A 25,133-nucleotide genomic window follows, 5' to 3' on the forward strand; every position below is an offset into this window, starting at 1 on the left:
GCTCAAACTCTATTACTTATCAGCTATGTGACCTGGTTCAGTTACTTAACTTCTCCGAGCCTCAGTAGTCTCATCCATAAGATGATTACCTATTTCATTAGGGGTTTCATGAGAGCATCCATGTTACTCCATAATTATTGCTCTCTTTGAACAATAAATGTTACTTATTAATATTATAAATCTACTTATTAATATTATAAATCAGCCTAGGAGGTGGAGGAACTTTCTTGTTTCCCCACTCTAGGAAACGGAGTGATGGGAATGGGACTTGCAGTGTCAAAGAGGGAGCTTGACAGAGACTTCCCTGGTGGTACAGTGGTTAAGAATCTGCCTGCCAATGCAGGGGACACAGGTTCAAGCCCTGGCCCGGGAAGATCCCACATGCTGCAAAGCAGCTAAGCCCATACACCACAACTACTGAGCCTGAGCTCTAGAGCCCGCGAGCCACAACTATTGAGCCCGCAAGCCACAACTATTGAGCCTGCGTGCCACAACTACTGAAGCCCACGCACCTAGAGCCTGTGCTCCGCAAAAGAGAAGCCACCGCAATAAGAAGCCCGCGCATCGCAACGAAGAGTAGCCCCCCCTCCTTGCCGCAACTAGAGAAAGCCTGAGCGCAGCAACGAAGACCCAACGCAGCCAAATAAAAAAATTAATTTATTTTTTAAAAAAAGTGGGTGGGGGGGAACTTGACCAGGGCAATGTGTATCCTCAGGTCAAGGTCCCTGTGTGGCTGAACCACACTGATTCCATTTGGCAGTTCTATCTTAGACCTGCAGTCCCACTCCCTCCCCTTTTGTGTGACTGACCTTTAACCTACTCACAAAGAATGTGCCCAAGCCAGAAAAGTTCCTTATCAACTTTTACCCTTTCCTTCATCTGATATGAAAACTGAAAGAATGCCTTTTGCTGACACAGATGGTTAATGGTCTGCAAGGAATAATGGCCATGAGACCCCCGGGGGAGGAAATAACCCCGGTTCCCATCAGTGCAGACTTACTTCTCCCTCGGTAGTCAGATTCTATTTTTAACTTTGGCCCCTTTAAATCCTCCTGCATCCCTTTTGGCTGCGCAGAGTGCCTCTGGACTCGTGTCTGCTCAATTGTGCCTGTCTGTAAGTTACCCACAATAAACTTCCTAATTGCACTTTATGGAGTTGCCTGCTTCATTTTTAGTTCTCAAAGTTCCTTCTCAGTTTGGGGATATTATTTAATATTCCTGCTACCCAACAGCCCTAATGGAGGGTGTCTTGAGGCACCGGCAGGCCAGATCTTTATGAACCTTGTTGGCTGTATGCATGGCAGTTGGGGGATAAGGAGCCTCCTCGAGTTCCTTGGAGGGAAAGCTGCTATTAGCTTTGGAGGCTGGAACAGATTTGGGGGAAGCAGGTGATCTAACCAAATATTCCCTCCTCTTGCCTCCCTTCTTGCTAGTGAACACTCCTAGAGGGAGTGTTGCAGGCTTTTTAAACGTATGAGATGTAATGCATATAACAAGAATAGTACAAAAAGGGGGAAAAAGAAATAGAGCAATAGAGGAGTAACACTTGTATATCTCACTGTAATTAAGTTAGTGTCAATCTGACATAGATTCTGATAAGATGTATACAGTAAACCTAGAGCAGTCATTTTAAAAAAGTGAAAAAACTATTAAAGAAGATAAAATGTTATAATAAAAATTACTCATTTAATATAAAAGAAAGCAGTAAGGAAGAACAGAGGAACAAAAAAGACATGAGACATATAGAAAACATAAAGTCAAATGGCAGATGTAAATCTAGTTCTATTCTTTTTTGTTTGTTTGTTTTTGTTTTGCGTTACGCGGGCCTCTCACCGTCGTGGCCTCTCCTGTTGCGGAGCACAGGCTCCGGACGCGCAGGCTCAGCGGCCATGGCTCACGGGCCCAGCCGCTCCGCGGCATGTAGGATCTTCCCGGACCGGGGCATGAACCCGCATCCCCTGCATTGGCAGGCGGACTCTCAACCACTGCGCCACCAGGGAAGCCCTAGTTCTATTCTTAATAGCATTAAATATGAATGGATTCGATCAAAAGGCAGAGATATTCAGACTGGACAAAAATACCAAGCTCTAACTATATACTGTCTACTGGAGACACATTCTAGATTCAAAGATACAGATAGGTTGAGAGTTAAAGGATGAAAAAATATATATCATTGCAAACAGCAATATCAGAGGGTCAACCCATCAGGATGATTTTATAAAAACTATAAACACATACGCACCTAACAACAGAGCCCCAAAATATATGAAGCAAAAATGGGAACTTCCTTGGCAGTCCAGTGCTTGGGAATCTGTCTTGCAATTCAGGGGATGCCAGTCCGATCCCTAGTCAGGGAACTGAGATCTCACATGCTGTGGTGCAACTAAACCCACATGCCACAACTACAGAGCCTGTGTGCCACAAGTAATGAGCCTGTGTCCCACAACTAGAGAGAAGCCCATGCACCGCAATGAAAGATCCTGCATGCCACAACTAAGACTTGATGCAGCCAATAAATAAATAATAAACAAATAAATAAATAAATAAATATCAAAACAAACAAAAAAACCCAAAACAAAAATGGACAGAATTAAAAGGAGAAATAGACAATTCAATAATAATAGGTGGACACTTTAATGCCCCACTTTCAATAGTGGATAGAACAACTAGGTAAAAGATCAACAAGGAAATAGAAGACTTGGACAACACTATAAACTAACTAGACCTAAAAGACATTTGTAGGACATTCCGCCCGACAACAGCAGAATACATTCTTCTTAAATGCACATTGGAAGTTCTCTAGGATAAACCATATGTCAGGCCACAAAATGAATCTCAATAAATTTCAAAAGATTGAGATCATACAAATATCTTCTTTGACCACCAACTCTAAGAAGTCTCTGAAATGGTTCCACATGAAGATTTAGCCAGAGGATTTCATGGTGGTTGTCTGAAAGCTGGAAGATTCTAGAAAACTTTCAGGGCATCTGTCTAAGCATTACCTCATGTCACCCTGTTGTGAGCATTAAATTAGTTAACTCTTGAGAAGCACTTAGAAAAGTGCCTGGCATGCAGTAAGACATTATACATTTTAGATGTTATTACCCTCACAATAATGTTACGGAGCAAGCTTTGTTATTTCCCCTATTTTACAGGTGAGAAGATAGAGACTCAGAGATGCACGGTATGTTGCCTGAGGTCACACAGTGAATAAGCAGGGGAGCCAGATTAGAAGCTTCAAAGCTCCACACAAGTGCAGAGAGGTAGGTCTCAAGACTTTCATCACTGTGTTGTTTTCAGTAGCTTAAACTTGGAAACTGCAGAGGTCCATCCACAGAGCTTTTCTGTAAACCTGGCATGCCCAGCCAGGGATTGCTTTGTGCTGGTTACAAGAAACGAGGCCACCCTACACATAGGGACATGGAACCATCTCCAAGACATTTTGTTCAGTAAAAAGAACATCTGAAAAGAAGTTCCACAACCCACAAGAAACAAAGCCAAATATTCTGTAAAATCTTATGTCCGTGTGTGTGTGTGTGTGTGTGCGTGTGACCTATGAAGGCTCATATGAAGCAAATGAAGGTGATTTAAACAATGGGATCTATTTATAGGATGCTCCCTTACTTTAGGCTTTTCTTTATTTTTGTCGAGTTTTGAAATAACACCTGCTCAAAGAAAAAAATTCAGATTACAGCAAAGTGTCAAGAAGAGAAAAGAAATCACCAGAAATCCCTTCCTCCAGAATTAACTAGGTTAACATTTCAGTATATATCTTTCCAGGTCCTCTCCTCTTTCTGTGTGACTAACTGTGAGTGTGTGAGTGTATGTATGCATACACACACACACACACACACACACACACATATAGAGAAACATACATATACAAATATGAGAATTCCACTGCTGTAACAAAATGTCCCCCACATTATAGAAGCTTAAAAAACAGAAATTTATTTCTCTGTCACGTTAGATCTGGGTTCCAAGCAGAATGGTAGCTCCACAATCATGGTTTCAGCCTCCTTCTATATTCTTGCTGTATTATTCTCAACCTGTGGCTTCCTCCTCTTGGTCTAAGATAGGTGCTCGAGATCCAGTCATCACATCTGCATTTCTGCCAGCAGGAAGGGGGAATTGGGAATTGGAGGTCCTGCTCTGCCTTTTAAGTACACAACCTGGAAGTTATAAGTGTTATTCTTGTAACATTTGTCTAAACTTAGTCATGTGGTCATTCCCAGCCACAAGGAAGCCTGGGAAATGTGGCCTTTATTCTATGTGCCCAGCTAAAATCAGGAGTTCTATGGACTTCCCTGGTGGTGCACTGGTTAAGAATCTGCCTGCCAATGCAGGGGACACGGGTTTGAACCCTGGTCCGGGAAGATCCCACATGCTGCAGAGCAACTAAGCCCGTGCGCCGAAACTAAGCCCGTGCGCCACAACTACTGAGCCTGCGCACTGCATCTACTGAAGCCCGCATGCCTAGAGCCCCATGCTCTGCAACAAGAGAAGCCACCGCAATGAGAAGTCTGCGCACCACAATGAAGAGTAGCCCCTGCTCCCTGCAACTAGAGAAAGCCTGCGTGCAGCAACAAAGACCCAATGCAGCCAAAAATAAATAAAAAATAAAAATAAATAAATTTAAAAATCAGGGGTTCTATGACTACGAAAGAGACAGGAGAATGGACATTGTAGCAACTAGCAGTGCTATTTGTTGCTTATCTTTATTCTCTTAATAATAGTATCTTTCCTATCAAGAGAGAAAGCTACGTATCTTACATTCTAACCACTGAGCCCTGTGAGAAGACACGGGTCTGGGCCAAATTGCAAGTTGTAATAGAGCAGCCTTTCTTTCTTAAGGCACGCCCAGAAGCCAGCTGATCACCCACCAGTTTCCAAATGAAAGGCAGAGTCCTGGAAACACCAAAAATTGTCATGGCACTTCCCCCAAGTTTTACCTCTATAAACATCACGAAGTGAATCAGGAAAGGCCGTGCCATGGCAAAATCAGAATTTCAAGGCATTGTATGTGACAAAACTCTGGCAAATTCTAGCGCCTCTGCTACTCATCCTTAAAGGGATACCGCTAGTCTCTGCATGTGTAAATCACATCCTGCCTACAAAAGCACTAATTTCTTCTTTTCACTTCCAGAGTTTGAGTGTGTGCGTGCGTGCGTGTGCGTGTGTGTGTGTGTGTGTGTGTGTGTGTTGGGGGGTGATGAAGTTGGGGTCAGGTGGATTGGAGTTTTCTGTTTCTATTTCAAACCAGATAACCATGACCCCAGGAGGCGCTGTATCTCTCTGTGGCCCAGTTTCCTCGTCTGAAGCCAAGATTTTCCTGGCGAGTTCACGTGCTTTGGGACTCATGTCGCTGACAGAGAAAGATCATGTGATACAGAGCCTACGCATTCTGGGTCCAGGTCCTGGTTCTGCCACTCACTGGCTGTGTGACCTCATGTAACTTAACCTTTCTGTGCCTCAGTTTCTTAATGTGCAAAATAGGACTGATAATAATAGAAAGTATTTCATAGTGCTTCTGTGAGATTTTTTTTTTTTTTTTTGCGGTATGCGGGCCTCTCACTGTTGTGGCCTCTCCCGTTGCAGAGCACAGGCTCCTGACGTGCAGGCTCAGCGGCCATGGCTCACGGGCCCAGCCGCTCCGCGGCATGTGGGATCTTCCCGGACCGGGGCACGAACCCGTGTCCCCTGCCTCGGCAGGCGGACTCTCAACCACTGCGCCACCAGGGAAGCCCTTCTATGAGATTTAAATCAGTAAAGGCTCAGGAGGAGCCCGGTGCATGTGGAGGCCCTTAGCCATGGCCCTGTGCCCTGGCATCTGGCCCACCAGGAAGGGCAGCAGTGGGAAGCTCTTTATAGCCACAAAGTTAATCGTCACCATGGTGGACATGAGTGGGTGTGACATGGTGGATGCTTCTTTTTCGGGGATTCCAGTGCTGACCAACCCCGAGGAAGCATGCTGGAATGCCTCTCAATTCCCTTTCAGATGACTCTGTGGGTCTCTCCTCAGAGCAGCCCTGATTTTATGCTTCCAGGTTCTTGGGACCACCTTCCTCCAGGATAAAGCTGAAGTGTGATACCTCAGTATTTATGCCAACAGCTCATTAGAAAGAACCCTAGATTCAGAGCCAATGTCTGCACTCTGTCTCTGCAGCCCATTTTCTGGGGCACTCTGGCTCGGTCACTCCCCATCTGGACCTCTGCTTCCACATCTGCAGGGTGATGTTGGACTCTGGGAGTGACTGTCATAATGCACGTGAATGCATCTTACAAGCTTAAAGGGGCTGTGAGAACAAGAGAGGGAACACCATTGTATCCGTTTTCTGTTGCTGCTGTAACAAATTGCCTCAAACAGCAGCTTAAAACGATACCAATTTATTATCTCACACTTCATAGGTTAGAAGTCGGAAACAGGTCTCACAGGGCTAAAATCAAGGTGTCCACAGGGGGAGAATCTGCTTCCGTGCCATTCAGGTCACTGGCAGAATCAAGTTCCTTGCAGCTGCAGGTTCCTGCTTCCTCGATGGCTGTCAGCCAGGGCTGCGCTTGGTTTCTCAGGGCCTCTCTTGGCCTTTGCATGTGTGCTTTTCCTGAATCTAAGAGCCAGGACACTTGGCATCTCTCTGACTTCCGCCAAGTCTTTGTTTCTTCCTTCCTCCTCCTCCTCCTTTTTCTCCCTCTTCTTTCTCTTTCCTTTTTTTCTTTTTCTTCCTCTCTCTCTTTCTTTTCTCCTTTCTCTTCCTTCCTTCCTTGCTTCCTTCCTTCCCTCCCTCCCACTCTCTTTTTCTCCCTCTCTCTCTCTCTCTTCCTTTCTCCCTTCCTTTCTTCGTCTCTCCCTCTCTCTTTCTTTCATTCTTTCTTTCTTTCTTTCTTTCTCTTTCTTTCTCCATTCCTCTCTTTCTTTCTGTCTTCAGCTTTATTGAGATATAATTGACATATAACACTGTGTAAGTTTAAGGTGTATATTCTGATGATCTGATACATGTATAATATATGGTTACCACAATGAGGTTACTTAACACATTCATCACCTCAAATAGTTACTATTTTGTGTGTGGTGAGAATATTTAACTACTCTCTTAGTGACTTTCAAGCATATAATACAGTTTTTTAAAAAATAAATTTATTTATGTATTTATTTTTGGCTGTATTGGGTCTTTGTCACTGGGTCTTTGTTGCTGTGCTCCGGCTTTCTCTAGCTGCGGCGAGCGTGGGCTACTCTTCGTGGCGGCGCGCGCATTTCTCATTGTGGTGGCTTTTCTTTTGCAGAGCTCGGGCTCTAGGCGCGCGGGCTTCAGTAGTTGTGGCAGGCGAGCTCTAGCGTGCAGGCTCAGTAGTTGTGGCTTAGTTGCTCCGCGGCATGAGGGATCTTCGCAGAGCAGGGATCAAACCCGTGTCCCTTGCATTGGCAGGTGGATTCTTATCCACTGTGCCACCAGGGAAGTCCCAATACAGTTTTTTTGTTTGTTTGTTTGTTTTTGCTGCACCGCGTAGCATTGGAAGCATGGAGTCTTAACCGCTGGACCGCCAGGGAAGTCCTCAAATATACAGTACAGTATTATTGTTAACTATAGTCATCATGCTGTACATTACTTCCCCAGGACTTATCTTGTAACTGGAAGTTTGTACTCTTTGACTAACATTTCCTCATTTCCTCCACCCCCCAGCCCCTGGTGAAACGGGGGAAGGGGCCAGGGCACAACCTTTAAAAGAACGACATAGCCATATGACAAGAGATAAATGGTTAGAACCAACTAGGTCCAGGATGGCAGACAAGACTTCCACTAGACCTTAAGCCTCAGTATACGCTGAGGCTTATACACATCAGCACGCTAAATGACATACCCACAGGTACCAGGACCGTTCCAAGGCTGACCATAAAGGTCAAAAAGTGGGCGGTGGCCCCATTCCTGGAAATCCCTACCCCTTCCCCCAAATATCTGGAATACTCCTCCCACTCATTAGGCTATGAAATTACCCACTCCTATAAAAACGGACAACCCCATACCCTGGGCTGCTCTCACCTTCTGAGACGGCTCACACTCTGTCTGTGGAGTGTGTTTCTCTCTAAATAAACCCACTTCTTACCTATCACTTTGTCTCTCACTGAATTCATTCTGTGATGAGACATCAAGAACCTGAGCTTCATTAAGTCCTGAGACCTGGTGTGTGATCACAGTTAAAAGACCGTGGGTTCAAGTTCCAATCTGAGATGCATGGTTTCACCAGCAACCACCAATCTACTCTGTTTCTATCAGTTCAGTTTTTTTAAGATTTCACATATAAATGAGAATATACAGTATTTGTCTTTCTCTGTCTGACTTACTGCACTTAACATAGTGCCCCTCAAGGTCCATCCATATTATCACAAATGGCAGGATTTCTTTATTTTATTTAATTAATTAATTAATTAATTTATTTTTTAGATGTTGGGGGTAGGAGTTTATTAATTAATTTATTTATGTTTGGCTGTGTTGGGTCTTTGTTTCTGTGCGAGGGCTTTCTCTACTTGTGGCGAGTGGGGGGCCACTCTTCCTTGTGGTGTGCGGGCCTCTCACTGTTGTGGCCTCTCTTGTTGCGGAGCACAGGCTCCAGACGTGCAGGCTCAGTAGCTGTGGCACACGGGCTTAGTTGCTCCGCGACATGTGGGATCCTCCCAGACCAGGGCTCGAACCCGTGTCCCCTGTATTAGCAGGCAGATTCTCAACCACTGTGCCACCAGGGAAGCCCCATGGATTTCTTTATTTTTTATAGCTGATTATTATTCCACTGTGTATAAAAATACATTTCTTTATCCAGTCATCTGTTGATGGACACTTAGGTTGTTTCCATGTCTTGGCTATTGTAAACAATGCTGCAATAAACATGGAGGTGCAGATATCTCTTTGAGATAGTTATTTTATTTCCTTCAGTTATATACCTAGAAGTGGGATTGCTGGATTATCTGGTAGTTCTATTTTTATTTTTTTGAGGAACCTCCATACTGTTCTCCATAGTGGCTGCGTGAATTTACACTCCTGCCAACAGTGCACGGGAGTTGCCCTTTCTCCACATCCCCACCCACACTTAACTCTTGTCTTTTTGATAACAGCCATGTGGTAGATATCTCATTGTGCTTTTAATTTGCATTTCCCTGATGGTTAGTGATGTTGAACACCTTTTCACGTACCTGTTGGTCATGTGTGTGTCTTTTTTGGAAAAACATATATTCAGGTCCTTTGTCGATTTTTAATAGGATTGTTTGGGTTTTTTGCTGTTGTAGTGTATGGTGCTGCATCTTTCTTCTCATTTCTTCAAGTGAATCTCTTCTGATTCTCTGTTTTTTTAAAGATTCATGTGATTAGATTGGGCCCACTCAAGAAATCCAAAATAACCTCGCTATTTTAAGGTCTGTAACCTTAATTCCATCAGTAAACCCCCTTTTGCCGTGTAAGGTAACATATTTACAGGTTTCAGGAATTAGGGCATGCACAGCTTTGGAGAGACCATTCTTCCCACCACTAAGTAATATTTGCTGAGCCCTTCTCAGGGCAAGGCATGGTGCTGAGGCCTGCAGGTCCAGGATAAACAGTCCAGATGCAAGCCTTCCCTCACGGAGCTTGGAACCCTGAAGAGAGAGGACTACTGCTCGCACGTGACACCATTTGCAGGGCCTGGGACCCACTCAGAGGCCCATGTGCCATCTGTCTAAAGCATTAGAAGGTATAAATCAAACCATACCACCGTGCCCCCTGCTCTCTGCAGTTTCTCTGGAAGGTGGTTTGCAGGGTGTCTCCACTGCAGAAAATGACAGGATGGGGTGGAAGCTGGGTTCGGGCTCAGCGCTCTTGGGCAGAGGCTGGCTGGATTTGCCTAACCTAGGGCAGCTCTGACCAGGTCAATCTCCCCAGAGCACCGGGGCCTGTGAGACTCCTGCCCCAGGTGTCACTTTTCAGGCTCTGTTTTCCAGACAGTTCTAAACATTACTCAGAGCATACTACCAGCAAAATGGTGGGAGGGAATGTCTCCTGGGGACCCCCACTTGGGAGTTTGGGTGGCCAGCTTCAAACCAGAGCAGCCCCTCTTGCTCTGGTTTCTTGGGGCAGAGGCTGGGACCCTACCTGCTCTCCATACTCAGATCCCTTTAGCTCCCATCCATGGCCTGGGGTGGAAGGAGGGTCGTTCTGTCCTTTTTATTTAGAGTCCATTTGCTCAATCAGTCATTGACTTCCAGGAAAATTTCTTAGGAGACCAAAAAAGGACAAATCGCATATTTCAGCCTGTGTGATAAGCTGGCCTTTGCATGGCTCACCCAGTGCAGGGCCCTTTCTGCCCAGATGGCTGCAGTAGTTTCCAAGTCTGTTTGTATCTGCTGTGGTTCCCTGCAATATCACCACCTCGCCGCCAAAACCCACAGAGGCCAACACAACCCTCCACCCCTTCACAACCTTGGCCTCTCAGGCCCTTGCCTCTGTGCCTGCCCCTGGCCTCCCTCCTTTCAGGTGTTTGAATGCGGCCTGCTGCCTCCTGCCCCACCGCTTTTGCAAGTGCAGTTTCTGCTGCCCGGAAGGCTCCTTCCTTTTTGCTTTACCTCCTTCCCTCCACCCACCTTGAGATACCGGCTTGGGGAGAGGGGTCGTCCTCAGGGATGCCCACCCGCTGTCAACCCTAGGCAGAGTCCAGAGTCCTGCTCTCATTCTTCAGGGAAACTTCCTTGTTTGGACTGTAGAGACATCACGTGACGTGGGTCAACTGGACTTAAGTTCAGGGAGGGGGGTGGGTGAGGGTGGGGTGGAAGGGACATCCAGGGTCCATAGCAGATATTCTCTCAAAGTGGAAGCTTTTTAATGACAGTTATTGAGCACTCACTCTTTGCAGGTGTGGGGCTAATTAACCCTCACAACAACCCTGAAAGGGAGGGGCTTTTATTGTCTCCATTGTACAGAGGAGGAGATGGGAGGACAGCTGGCTTGTGCCTGGTAACTAAAAGGTTGTCAGGGTCACAGGCTTCCAAGGAGGAGGGTGGAAGCAAAACCATAGGGAGGGCTGTCAGATGGAGGTGGCTTTTCCAAACAGCAAGTCACGCGCGCTCCCACCGAGTGCTTGACAGAGTGTATTAGCGCGCTAGCACCGCACGCTACAGTCCTTCCCCAGCTGCTTCCCACGCGTGTAATTAATCTTGGAGCATCTTCAGGAGAGAGATGGTCTTCTTGCTCATTATCTACTCCCATATCTTTTCTGGGAGAGAACGACTGGAAACAACCCAAATGCACTTGTAAGGGCAAATACAAATAAAAACATTTCTTTCTGGTGCCAAAAAGGTAAAGAGACATCCCCACTCCCTTTTCTTGAGCATTTACTTTAGAAAACATAAATTCTTTCTCTGCTCCTTTTCGCATGTATGGGAGGCTTTTAAAAAAGCTGAATGAGCCTCTTGCCAGTTATACCACACAAGGGAACCCTCTGTTTGCAATGTAAATGTCAGGAAGCCACACCCCTATCAGCCAGTCTCCAGAGTGTAGGAGCCTAACTCAGGGTTTGGCTCCAAGTTGCAAAGCCACCTCCTTTCATAAAGATATGAGTTCTTCTTTCCTGTGGTTAAGGACAATTAGCTAACACAGAGAGCCACCCCAATCACTAGCTGAGTTCAGAATGACAAACGGTGTTATCTACTTGTCTTACTTGAGGTTATCATTTGAGAACCTGGATGTAATAGGTTGTGTCTACTGGACTATATAGAAGGGTAGTTTCTTTCCGCCTGTGCAATCTCTTTAGCAGACTGTCTGTGATGTGCACCACAATCAGGTTGAACATATATTCAATAGTACAACTATTTTCTTTCTTTTCTACTTTTGTGGAGAGGTTTTTGGGGTTGGTGGGAGATTTAGTGTTTAATTTTGTCTCCAACACCTTCAAATGTCTTTCTACAAATCTGGCACCTCCACACAGTGGAATACTATGCAGTCACGACAAAGAACAAGAAGGCTCTCCGCATTTTCACTGTTGCTTGAAAGTGCAGAGTACACAGCAGTTTACTATTTTTTATGTAAAAAGGCTCTATGTTTGAATTTGCTTACATTTGCATAATCTCTGGAAGAGTAAACAGGGAACAAATAAAAGTGCTCATGTATGTGTTAAGGGGAACTGGGCAGAGGGGGGAGTGGACAGGAATGGAATTTTTTTGCTGAACATCATTTTATATTTTCTGACTTTTGAAACGTGTGACTATATTATCTATTCAAAATTAAAAAGGAAGGGTGGTGGCAAGCAAACAAAACAAACCTCTAAAGCAAAGAAGTCCCAGGACCATTCTCTAAGCCCTTGATTCTGTTTATTTCTGAGCTCAGCCTTGACCTTAGAACCAACTGAAAGCTGATTATATTGAAACTTTTTTTTTGGTGTTCATGCTGGACTTTTCTTGGAAGGCTGACCTTAGTGTAAAAGCAGGGAATGTCTTTATTTAAAACAAGAAAAACAAAAAGTAAAACCAAAAAACTGTCGGGCAGCTCACACACTCTTCCCCACTCCCCTCCTCCCCCCAGTTCAGAGGACTCTGCCTCCCAGTTCACTGGCCGGTGAATGGGGTGGGGGGGGACTCAAGTTCAGAGTCTAGCTGTGGCCCCTCCGCCCCAATCCTCTCTCTGCCTCTTAGGGGGTCACTTAAGCTCCAAGGAGTGGGCCTTCCTGGGTCAGCAGGGGTGACAGGATGGGGTGCATGGGGTGCAATGTTCCTCCATACTGGGAATTGGGAGGCCAAGGTGCCTGAGATTCCACCGTTAGCCATCTGTCTTCTAGAAGCTTCTCTGAGACGATGGGGAAAAAAGATATGGGGAAGGGGTCATCTCTCAACGCCTCTGGCCACTTCTAGGCTTTGTAGATTGTCACTCCTGTTATTACTGTTGGGCGTCAGATTAGGATGTGCTGGGTGCCTCTGCATTTTATCCCTGTGCCAAACCTATGAAGTAGGTGTTATTTATTATAATCCCCATTTTATGGATGAAGAAACAGAGGGATAGAGCAATCAAGTGACTTCCCCAAGGTCACATAGCTTATAATGGGCAGCTCAACCTCCCAGCTGTTCCGCTTCTAACATCCTCCAGCAGGGTGCTGCGAATCGGTTAAAAGCTCTGCCTCCTAGCTCCCTACCACTGGCTCTTCGAACTTGGGCACACGCCTTGCCTCGAGGGGTCCCAGTTTCCGGGTGTTAGTAATGGGGGCGGGGCCTTATGATGGACCACGCCACTTCAGTTGGCCTAGGTGGAGCACTGCAGGCTGCAGAAGTCAGCGGATGAGAAGAGCCTCAACACGTTGACCAGTGGGAACATGATAAGCGCTCCAAGGAGCGAGCCCAGCTGCACCGCCGCCCCGCACCACAAGAGGGCGCTGCGGCTACGGTCACGCAGGATCACGCCCAGCATCACCTTGACATAGCTCAGACAGCCAATGAACAGCACCCACGAAGCCACCTGCGGGGATTGGTTGGGAGAGACTCAGCAGTGAAGGTAACTTTGGGGCGAGCCCCAGGGGCGAAGGGCGCTTCTAGGGCGACCGAACAGGGCTAAGGGGACCCCATGGAATAACGTCTAAGTTCAAGGAGAGCCTTTTGCGGGTGACTCTGCTGGACTAATGGGGCCCCCTGAGTTGACCTCCCCAAGGACAAAGGAGAGCCCAATAGCTTTTCTGTCTCATGATCAAGTCAAGGGCAACTGGGAGAAGGCCACGCTGACATACACATAGTGGAAAGAGTGTGGCATTCAGGGGAGAAGCCGGACTGTCGCCTTGGACCAGCCAGCTCACCTTCTTAAGCCTCTGTTTTCAAATAAGAAGCATCCCTCCCCCTCCCCCCAACCTTGGGCTTCCTGAGTGAGTAACCACAAAGACTTTGGTCAAGAGAAGGCCTTGGCTAGCTGGGGGGTGGGGGGCGGACAGCTCCACAGGCCAGATACTTACGATGAGGACTTCTCCACCCCAGTGGCCCTGCATGAGGGGGCAGGGGCTCATCACGGCCATGGCCATGTTGTAGGCCCCAAAGCTGGTCCCGAGCACTGTAAGGACCCCCAGGAATGGCAGAGACCTAGGACAGAGCGGGGGATGGGACGTGAATGGAGGAGGTGAGTAGCCTGACCTCTGCCCCTACTCCCCCACCCTGCCTCAGCCCCAGGGGGCCACAGGGAGTGGTCAGCGTCTCCAGGCTTAGACGTTAGACCCATGTGGAAACTTCTAGGCTACCCAGTTCAAGTGGGTCAGTGAGGTTCCTGGGGTCAAGGCTGGCCCAAGTCATCCTGAGTGTTAACAGCAGGGCCCAGCGTCCCAGCAGGAAAAACAGAACAGACTCTAGTGCTACATGAGCCCTGTTCAAATCTCAGTTCCACCTGCAGGACTGGTCCCTAAGCCTCAGTTTCCTCACCTGCGTAATGAGTCCTGTGGGGCCGGGGAGCAGAGGGCGCAGGGCCTGGCCCTGGCTGTGGGCCCACCTGCTACCATCTGCTGCCATTTCCTCCTGTGATACTTCCCAGCCCAGCCAGGAAGCTGCGCTGATGAGCGGGAGGCTTGGATCATGTCACTGGCACTGCAGGGTGTGTGCTGTGCGACCTCGGGTGACCCTTCTCCCTCCAGCCTCAGCTACCCTGTCTACAGCACGAGGTTTGCATGATCTGGGGGTCCTGGTGGCTGGCTTAGAGGCACTACACTGGTGGCCCTCCATGTAGGCCCTCGGTCTGACCACTGAGGACACCATCCTTCATTTGAGGCCTTTTCCCTGGGGTCTCCCTGGCCACATTCTTCAGAACACTGACAGGTATGCACCCCTAGGTGACAGTGGAGGGGCTGCCCTGCCTCTAAGGACTCATTCTGCTCCAAGATTCTTGAATTGTGAGACTCTCAGACTCTGTATTTCTAACATTCTGGGCGTCTCAGCATCCACAGGTCTGTGGCCTCTGGTCCTGCTCCCTGAGAAATCTCCAGCTTTTCTCCACAGTTTTTAAACCTCAAGGGAGAAAAGTCAGCTTTCTGGCAAAGTGACATCTTCTGTCCAGCTCTCCCGTCCTCATTACTCCTCCTTGCCGGGCTGGGGGGTGGGGGGTGGGCAGGGCTGAGAGGCTGTGAGGCCAGGCAGGGCAGAGGAGCACGTGGGAGGCAGGGAGACCTCGTTTCATGACCCCAAGGTGGGTGTTTCTCCTGTGCGGATCCGAAGTCCCTACATCAGAACCACTTAGGCTGCTTATTAAAATTTGAAATCGGGAGTTCCCTGATGGCACAGTGGTTAAGAATCTGCCTGCCAATGCAGGGGACATGGGTTCGAGCCCTGGTCCGGGAAGATTCCACATGCCGCGGAGCAACTAAGCCCGTGTGCCACAACTACTGAGCCTGCGCTCTAGGGCCCTCGAGCCACAACTACTGAAGCCCGCGCGCCTAGAGCCCGTGCTCCGCAACAAGAGAAGCCACCGCAACGAGAAGCCCGCGCACACCGCAACGAAGAGCAGCCCCCGCTTCGCCACAACTAGAGAAAGCCCGCGCGCAGCAACGAAGACCCAACACAGCCATAAATAAATAAATATTTATATTAAAAAAAAATTGAAATCTAGGCTGGCTCAATCTGCATTTTATCAATTTGCCCAGCCATTCTCCTAGAACTGCAGCTGCAAGGGAGCTGGCATGGGCCGGAGGCAGGAGGGCAGGGCTGAGATCCTGGGAATTAGACCACGGCAGACCCTTTCTCCAAGCCTCAGGGTTTCCATTTGTAAATGGGAACCTCACTTCCTGCTTGCTCCTCCATGTGGGCCAATGGCGGTGATGGTGGACCTGACATGAGCCACTGCTGTAAAAGCTTTACCAAATTAGCTTGTCTTATGCTCCCAGCAACCTAGGAAGAAGATCTATTATTATCCCCATTTTCTAGATTCCTGAGGCACAGAGAGGTGGAGTGACTTGTCCAGTATCACAAAGCTAGTAAGTGGCAGAGCCGGGATTTGAACCCAGGCAGTTGAGCCCCAGGAACCATATTCTTAACCACTACACATCCAGCCTAATAGGTGGATGTGGGATTCTGGGTTCTGACATGAAGTGTGCCCCCAACCAGAGTTCTCCAGGGCCAGGTGGGGGTAGACCTGTTAGGCAGAAACATGGAGAGGAAGCAGGCGAGAGGGTTGGCCATGGAGCTGAGGGTGGCGGACAGGTGGTAGGCCACAGGCCCATAGGACAGGCAGGAGTAGGTCTGCACGGAGGGTAGCACGCCGTTGGTGAGCGCGTTCACAAAGGCCACCAGGATGTAGATGAAGGTCAGGTGGGCCAGGTGCTGGGGGGCTGTCTTTTCCTCCAGAGGCTCCTGGCTCTTGCCGCTGTCCTCCGGGCCTGGGGGGCCCAGGTCCTTCCCTTCCTGCGGCCGGATGGAGTGGAGGGTGACCTGAGAGGTGAGGAGGTCTTCTATGGAAGCTTCCCGGCGCCTGGGTTGACGCTGGAGGAAAAGGAAAGCAATGAGGCAGCAGGCCATCATGAGGGAGAGCAGGAGGAAGAAGACGAAGGGCGAGAAGGTGGCGGGGAGGTAGTGGCTTTCCAGGCGGACCACGGAGGCTGCTGTCCTAGCGAGCTCAGACACCAAAGTGCTGCTAGCTCCCTGGGAAAGACAAAACAAGGGTCAGTCGGATCCCTGGGTGATGTCAGGGCCCAGGTGACGACACAATTGATGATGACAATACAGGCACACCTTGCTTTATTGTGCGTCACTTCATTACACTTCGTGGATATTGCATGTTTTGTGTGTGTGTATACAGACTGAAGGTTTGTGGCAACCCTACATCGAGCAAGTCTATTGGTGCCATTTTCCCAACAGCATTTGTTCACTTTGTATCTCTGGGTCACACTTTGGTAATTCTCGAAATATTTCAAACCCTCCACTAACAAAAAGATTACAACCTGCTGAAGGCTCAGATGATGGTTAGCATTTTTTAGCAATAAAGTATTTTTTAATTAAGGTATGTACATTGTTGTTTTAGACATAATGCTACTTTACACTTAATAGACTACATATAGTGTAAACATAACTTTTATATGCACTGGGAAACCAAAAAAAATTTGTGTGACTCTCTTTATTGCAATATTGCTTTATTGCCGTGGTCTGGAACGAAACCCTCAATTATCTCCAAGGTCTGCCTGTATACAATAATATTAGGCATTATTATTAAGTAAGTGATGGATAATAAACGCTCACACTGACTGATTGCTCACTGGACAGCAGCACTGGGCACGTAGCAGCTCGCGTGCGCCTTCTGACGGCCCCGCGCAGTGGGGTCCATCACCCCTGGTTTTAGAGGGCACAGAGGTGCCAGGACGGTTTGTCTTGCCTGAGGGTTCCGGGGAGTATGTGGCGAAGCCAGTGCACTTGGTTCTTTCTGACCCAGAAGCTACAGCTTTCCCCCCTTACTACCCTCCAGGGCTGGTAACCACAAATATACGTGTTCAGAGGAGGGGGGGCTGGCTGGAGACAGGAGAGCAGCCCCACCCAAAGGCGCCCTGGGGCGACTTTTTTCCAAGAGATATCATGCCTCTAGATTTATATATGTGAAATTTCAAAAAATTTAAATGTCACCAACTAATTCAAACTCTCAAAAAAGAAAAATGCTTTCACGCTATGGTGGCCCAGGCCACTGGTTTGCAAACATGGCTGTACTGCGGTGGTTCGGATAGTGTTAGATGTATATATTGTCCAATATCCAGCGAGGAAGTTTGATGTTGTAACAACACGAGGTATTAAAGCAACGTCTAAAGTCTATGGTTCTCAGCCCCGGCTGTACATTAGCGACACCTGAGGAATTTTGAATACATACACGTTTACAATCCCTTATCTGCAATTCTGAAATCCAGAAAGCTCTAAAAGCCAGAATTTTTCTGTGACTCATTTGACAGCAACACTTGAGCTGGATATGAGTCTGTTTACAGCTTTCATCCGCCTTCTGGGCATGAATGCCCCGGGCTGTGGGCAGCGGGGGGGTCACTGTGCTGCACTGCTGAGTCACAGGCCCTGTCCCAGACTTGGGGTAAGTGTGTTCTAAAATCTGAAACTCGAGAGTCCAAAACACATCTGACCCCAAGGATTTCAGGGATGGGGGTGAGGGGGGATGCCCGCTGGCATATGTCTCAGCAGCTCCCCCAGGTGCTCTAAAGTGCTGACCCGGTCAAGAACACTGGTCTACCCAACATCTAGGAAACGCCAGCCCTCCGTATGATCTTGCTTATGACCAAGAACAGAGCTGCAACAGCTCTGGGTAATGCCAGGTACCTGTGGGCTGTCCATGTTCCTGGTGGTCTCAGGGATCGGGGTGGTGTCTGATGTCTCAGTGATGTTGACACAGGTGGTGAGACCCGAGCCCTGGGCGAGAGCCACCAGGGCAGGCAGGAGGCCGCTGAGTCCTTCACCCACAAAGAAGGTGGTGAGGTAGTGGGTGGGCAGCCTGCTCATGAAGGGCAGGAAGGTGACGGAGGAGGTACAGTCCACCAGGGCCAGGAAGAAGGTGAGGACCAGAAAGGCGATGCTGTGGTGGCTGCCCAGCACCCAGGAGGTGACATTCCAGAGGAAGGCGAAGAGGGTGCAGGCGATGGTGCCCACCCCCAGCACAGTGAAGATGATAGGCACCTCAGAAAGGCAGCCGGGTTGGAAGTGATGGAGTAGGGTGACCAGCAGGGGGCCGATGTTGGCCAGCTGGATGATTACTGTGAGGTAGGAGGGCAGGTACCAGCCCTCGGGCAGCTCCGTTACCAGCAGGGGCAGCTCTACCCAGAGCCCGTTGATGGCCACCCAGGAGCCCATCCCGAAGGTACAGACCAGCAGGTGTATCAGGAAGGCCATGATGACGTCTGCCCTGGGCCGGAGGCTGCTGCCTCCACAGATCAGCCTGCAGTGTTTGATGGAGAAAAATACTAGGTGAGCAAAGTCAGGTTCACCATCTAGCAAAAGACTGTGCTTCTGGGCCCTCCGCACGAACAAGGTGGCTTTTTATTAGCAGAAAACATGGACAAATTACTTTATAAGTAAGCTTCCAGTGGGGAAGGCTTTCCTAATGGTGACTTGTAAATCCAGAGACTACAAAAGAAAAATTTGATACTTTCAACTGCATAAATCTTAGAACACACAAAAGCAAGCAAGCAAACAAAACAGCCTCTGCAAAAAATGCCAAAAGATACCAACAACAAGATCAAAAGACAGATGACATCCTGGGTGAAAATACTGCAATGTAAATCACAGACAGAAGATTTATCTTCCTAATGTATAAAGAGTTTTTATAGATTAAGAACAAAAAGACCCAATAGAGAATTAGACAAAGGACATGAACAGTTCAGAGGAAAAAGTACAAATAAGTCTTAGACATATGAAAAGATTACCTTCATTCACCATGGGAAATGTCAATTAACAAGGACTCCAAGGTGCCACTTGGCACTGTGAGATTGTCCCAAAGCCAATGTTCACCTGCCCTGGACAAAATGATGTATGTGCGAGGTTATTATTTCTTGCGGCCTTGTTGGTAATAGCAAAATATGGGAGACAACCTCCCCGCTACCCACAGAAGAGGGGCTAGTGGAAGGGATGGCTGCCTCTTGGAATAGCACACACCTGTTACAAGGAGAGGGCTGCAGGAGAGCTCACTGGCTGATAGGATAAGACAGGCCTCCAGGCCGAGCTGATAAGTGAACAACACAAGGTAGGTAGACAGGAGAAAAGGAGGAAGGATATGTTCTCTTTGCTTGTATTTGCACAAAGCAGCCCTTGAAGGACACACAGAAACTGCTGGGATGTTCAGCACCTCAGTATAGATCTTTTTATAATTTTGATTTGTGAACCATGTAAACATACTATCTGGGGACTTCCCTGGTGGTCCAGTGGTAAAGAATCCACCTTCCAATGCAGGGGACGTGTGTTTGATCCCTGGTCGGGGAACTAAGATCCCACATGCCGTGGGGCAATTAAGCTCACGCGCTACAACTACTGAGCCCGCACACCTCAACTGGAGACAGAAAACCCGCACGCCATAACTAGAGAGAAGCCTACATGCTGCAACGAAGAGGCTGCGCGCCGCAAAAAGATCCCGCATGCTGCAACAAAGATGCTGCATCCCACGATGAAGACCCGATGCAGCCAAAACAAAAAAATAAAATAAATATTAAAAAAAGTTAGGATCATTGTCAAAAAACATAAAAAAAACCATACTACCTGTTTATATAACAAAAGTAAGGTTATCTGATATAAAATTGCAGTCTGGAGTTTTTCTCCTCAAATTATAGAGCTCCCTCTCTGGACAGGCCCTGAGAGACTGCCTGACTGTAGCCCCCCTGGAACCATTCTGTGATCTGTTTACCACCTTCTCAGTTACCTGTGTCATACCACCTGTGCAGTTACCCTCAGTCTAAGGAAAAATACTGGAGAGGCTTTGTCAACTGAAAAAAAAAATCAGCACCGCACAACATAAGGGCAGTGAGTTTCAGTTTCTATTCAGGGGTCTTACTGAGGACTATAGCCTCAGATAGCTCTGAGGAACTGCTCGGGAGAGGTAGGGGAGGAGCCAGGATATCTAAGAATTTCTTGGCTGGGAAATACACGTAGTCATGCATACATCTTGGTAAAAGATCACACACAAACACACACAAACCCAGATAGCTCAAGCTAATGATTTTAGTGTTTTTCTATGTAAGGGAAGATGCAAGATTTCTGGGTCATTGAAATTCTTCCTTAGATATGCATCTTAACTGTCTAGGGGCTGTATATCCAAAACAGAATGCTTCATGCTGTTTTTTCATCCTGAATTCCCCTCAGGGAGCCCTGTCCGTGGTCAACTTCTGTGGGTTGCAACTAGATCCTTGTAGAGCTGGAATGTCAGACAACATTCTTTGTTTACAGCTTTGAGTGAGACTCTGGAGCCAGCTGCCTGGACTTGAACACAGCTCTGCCTCTTAACTGGATGATTTTGGACAACTGAGTTTGCCTCTCTGCCTCATTTCCCCCCTCTGTAAATAGAGGGCAATGATAGTATCGACCTCATGGTTTGTAATGAGGTGCAATGTGTTAATGAGTATGTGTCGTCTCAGTGCCTGCCGCACAGAAAACGCTCACTAAGGGTTAGCTGTTATTGCTATGGTGCAACGCCAGGTTTGGTGACAATTTTTTTTTTCTAATTTGCATGGAAATTAACATATGACTATTAAAATTAATAAAGGAAAAAAAGTTCCCCGTGAGGTACTACCTGAAATACTGGTGGAACATGCACCATTTTGGAAAGAGATGTTGATTGGGCCAATCACCTCCTTTTACCGATGGGAAAAGGGGCAGGGTCTGCAGGGGTGTAGGGGCTCTGCTGAGGCTGGTGATGGGATTTGGAGCTGGTCCCCTGCAGCACTTGGCTCCGCCTACCTCTCCTCATGACGCTAATCTCAGTTCTGCTCAATTCACTCGGTCAGCCTTTAACTCCTTGTCTCTCTTCTAGAACCCGCAGGGGCAGCCCTGTGGCTACGCCCCACCCAGGAAGCTCCTCTCCAGGTTCCCACACAGAACTGACTCTCCAGTTCCAGACTCCCTTCCTCCTTCCTTCTTGGAGGGAACACAATCCTCGGGCTGCCACCTCTTCCTCTCTGGGAGGCAGAATGCAGAATGCGGCCTGACTTGCTTTCAGTCCCACTTCACCACCTCCTGTTTGGGAGCCTTAGGTGAGTCACTAAGCTCCATTTCCTCACCTGCGAAGCTGGTCCACTAACAGCCCAGGACAGGCCTGGTTCTGGGCATGCCCAGAGGACCCATGGAGAGAGGGCAAAATTCTGCCTTCGCCTGTGCAGTGTTCCTTGCCTGGGGCTCCATCCCCCTCCCGTCCATATCCCAGATTTCTGCAGGACCCTAACCCCCAGGAAACCTCATCTGGCTGCCCAGCCCTGGGACCCAGGACTCTCCATTTAGGGTTTTCCTGGTGTGGGTGTATGCTGGTACATTTCCCGGGGAGACTGAAGCCCCTGGAGGGCAGGGGCTGCTTTGGAATCTGGCTTTTTTTTTTTTTTTTTTTTTCGGAATGCGGGCCTCTCACTGTTGTGGCCTCTCCTGTTGCGGAGCGCAGGCTCTGGACGCGCAGGCTCAGCGGCCACGGCCCAAGGGCCCAGCCGCTCTGCGGCATGTGGGATCCTCCCGGACCGGGGCACGAACCCGTGTCCCCTGCATCGGCAGGCGGACCCTCAACCACTGTGCCACCAGGGAAGCCCTGGAATCTGGCATTTTGACGGCAGAAGAGCCTTTACAGATGACCTAGCTCCGGATTTGTAAACTGGTAACTCACTGGCCGCAGGCGAGCAGCAGATGTATTATTTTGATGTGTGGCATGTTGTAAATAATTAGTTACTGAAATCTACAAGTTAGGAAGGAGGTGGCATACAAAACTCAGGATTTCTGGCTTCTTGGGAATATTCTGGAAGACCACACCAGGACAATGTGCCCACGTGGCAACAATCACCCTTGGCCCTCTGTAACTTAGGGCACCTGCCTGGGCCCCTCCAGGCCCGGTAGACACTGCAACCCCTGATCAAGCCTAGCCCTTATTTCTGAGAGCAAGATGTGGCTTGCCCAGGAACCCCCACTAGCTGGGGGGCAAAGTGGGGGCTGGGATCCAACCTTGGGCCTCTCAGTACTGGACTCTGGGCACTGACTCCAGCCACCTGGAGGCAGACGCCTGGGCTCAAATTGCAGCTTCAACCCTGTGCAAACAACTTAACCTCTGCTATCTGATTCCTCTTGTGCAAAATGGGAGGGTCCCAGTACCAACATCAGAATTGTTAGGACCATGAACTTGCAAAATACTAGCATGATGCCTGACACATAGTAAGTGCTCAATAAACGTGAGTGATCATGATTACGATTTCAGCAAACATGTCAATTGCATTTAAAAACACACAATTTTCCTGAACACACTTCTAGATACCACAACACACATAATTCCTGATGGCAAAATTTTGTCATCACTTCCCCCTAAACAATCAACCCGGGATTACTAGTCACCTACTTTGTGCCCAGTGCTGTGAGGGATGCAAGCAGAAAAGCCACAGGGGCTATGCCCAGAGAAAAGTGTGAGGAAGAGGTGTGTGGGCTGCAGGACCCAGATGCATCATGGGCCAAAGCAGGCAGAGTTGCAGGTAGAGGGGAGGGTGCAGTGGCTGGGACTGGATGGAAAGGCAGGGTTTCCCACCTGCTGGGAAAACTAGTAAAGTAGTCTTGTTCAGGCTTCAGAGGCAGAAGTAGGCCTCTGACTGACTTGTGACCCTGCCTCGACGGCCCTCCGTGCCTGTTTACACACTTAACAATTGTTACTAACTAGTCAAGCAGCACTTACCATAAGAAAGGGAGTGGGTCTTGGAATTTCTTGAGCCCTGGGGACTTGGCCAGCCCCCTGCGGTCTGGAAAATCTTGTGACTCACATGGTGAAATCAACAGCATTGTTACACTTGAACCAGAGCTGCATTTTTGCACGCAAACAGATGATATCAGTTTGCGCCACGCACTGCCCGGGACCCTTCCCAGTTGGGACTTCAGACTGCTGTTACTTGGGACCTCCCAGCTGCTGTTTGAATCTGGATGGTGTCGGCCCAATCTGGTGATGTATACTCGGTTATATCTCTCTAATACTTTTATTCATCCCCTTCTAATGACTGTATATTAAAATTATGTTAAATAATCTTCTATTAAAGAAATTAATTAAATCTGTTCAGTTGTGTGAGACGAGTGGTTATTTTGCCAGCAAATCCAACGAACCTTGAAACTGAAAGCAGGCTTTCGGCAATACACCACCCTACCTTGGCCAAGGCAGGTAACTCAATGGCTGCAAAACAGGGGCTGTCCCGCCCTGGAGGATCAGTGGAGTGGAGGAGGGAGAGAACCTTTTTCAAAAGCCAGCAATTCATTGCAGCTTCTCGGCTGCCCAAAGTACTGTCCAAGTAGACCCAGAAGTAGGTGCTGCCTGCCCACTCTCACCTGAGACCAGGATCTGGTATAAAGCAGGCAGAATCCCACTGGAAAAAAGCTGACCCACATCAGTTAAGGTAGAGTTCTGCCTAGGATTGGTGAAATACAGAAGGAAAGAAAAGGTAGAGCATTGTATGATATTCCAAGGCCGAGGCTACTAGCTGCTTCCCATTGGCCCCTCTTCCTTCTTCCTTAGTTATTACTGAGACCAGATTTTTGGTTGGGCAAATGGCCACTGAGCTAAAGGACTACATTTCCCAGCTCCCCTTGTAGCTGGACATGACCATCCAATCAAGACCAGGCCAATGAAGTTGGAAGTGACTTTGGAAGTCTCCTTAAAGGGAGTGTGCCCTTCTGTTCTTCCTTATCCTGCTGTCTAGAATTCAGATGTGATAGCCAGAATGCCAGCAGCCATTTTGCACAATGGGAGATGACATGGGGGCTAGATGGAGACTAGACGCCCTCAGGACTCTGTGGCCCAGAACTGCCATACCAGCCTTGTTCTGTCTGCCGTTGGACCATTTTGCTTGTTTAATGTTGTTAAGGTATAAATAAGCTTCTATCTTGCTTAAGCCACTCTTATTTTATAAATAGCAAAGCACTGGCTAAGTGCACGGAGATATATGTTCAAGGATGTATATTGACCAGTGATAGTGAAATGGAGCAGGACCCTACGGTCCTTGCCCCCATGTCCTCAGCCTGCCTTTTGTCTGTGGAAAAACTTTAGCCAGAGAATAAGTTTAATCAGAGAAGTGAGAAAATGCAGAAACAAAGGAAAACAGTCCAACAAAACTAAATAATAATAGTTTAGTCATTAAGCATAGTCAAGGACCTTTAGTTCCTTCTCAAAGGGCTATAGATAATATTCTGAGCCATATTCTATGAGCAGTCTTATAGATAGTGAAACCCCTGCCAGGTGGAGAAGTTAACTGCATGATGATCAGGATGTAGCCATGACATAAGCTGCCACAATTCCGAGAACTGGCCTCAAGAAATGGAAACAAACCAACCCTGGAACTAAAGATTAATTGTACTTAATCAGGATGACACTGGTCAGACCACTGATGATCAATTTCAAGACGACTGTCAGAGCCCACTACGCTGTTTCTGCACGTAGCCCCTCCCTCTGTCTGTAAAAGCTCTTTTCCCCTGATTGTCGGGCCGG

The 25,133-nt window shown here is 48.0% G+C and overlaps 1 protein-coding gene across 1 annotated transcript; it reads right to left on the reverse strand.

The window, feature by feature from the left end:
- Nucleotides 1-13,244: 13,244 nt before the first annotated feature.
- Nucleotides 13,245-18,832, reverse strand: SLC52A3 (solute carrier family 52 member 3). Its single transcript, XM_007465363.1, has 4 exons — nt 18,266-18,832; nt 16,098-16,603; nt 13,942-14,065; nt 13,245-13,457 (listed from the first exon to the last, which is right to left on the reverse strand). Exons 1-4 carry the CDS (start codon nt 18,830-18,832, stop codon nt 13,245-13,247), a joined length of 1,410 nt encoding a protein of 469 aa, XP_007465425.1.
- Nucleotides 18,833-25,133: the final 6,301 nt, after the last annotated feature.

Source organism: Lipotes vexillifer, unplaced genomic scaffold, assembly GCF_000442215.2.
Source record: "Lipotes vexillifer unplaced genomic scaffold, Lipotes_vexillifer_v1.1 scaffold875, whole genome shotgun sequence".
NCBI classification, from domain to species: domain Eukaryota; kingdom Metazoa; phylum Chordata; class Mammalia; order Artiodactyla; family Lipotidae; genus Lipotes; species Lipotes vexillifer.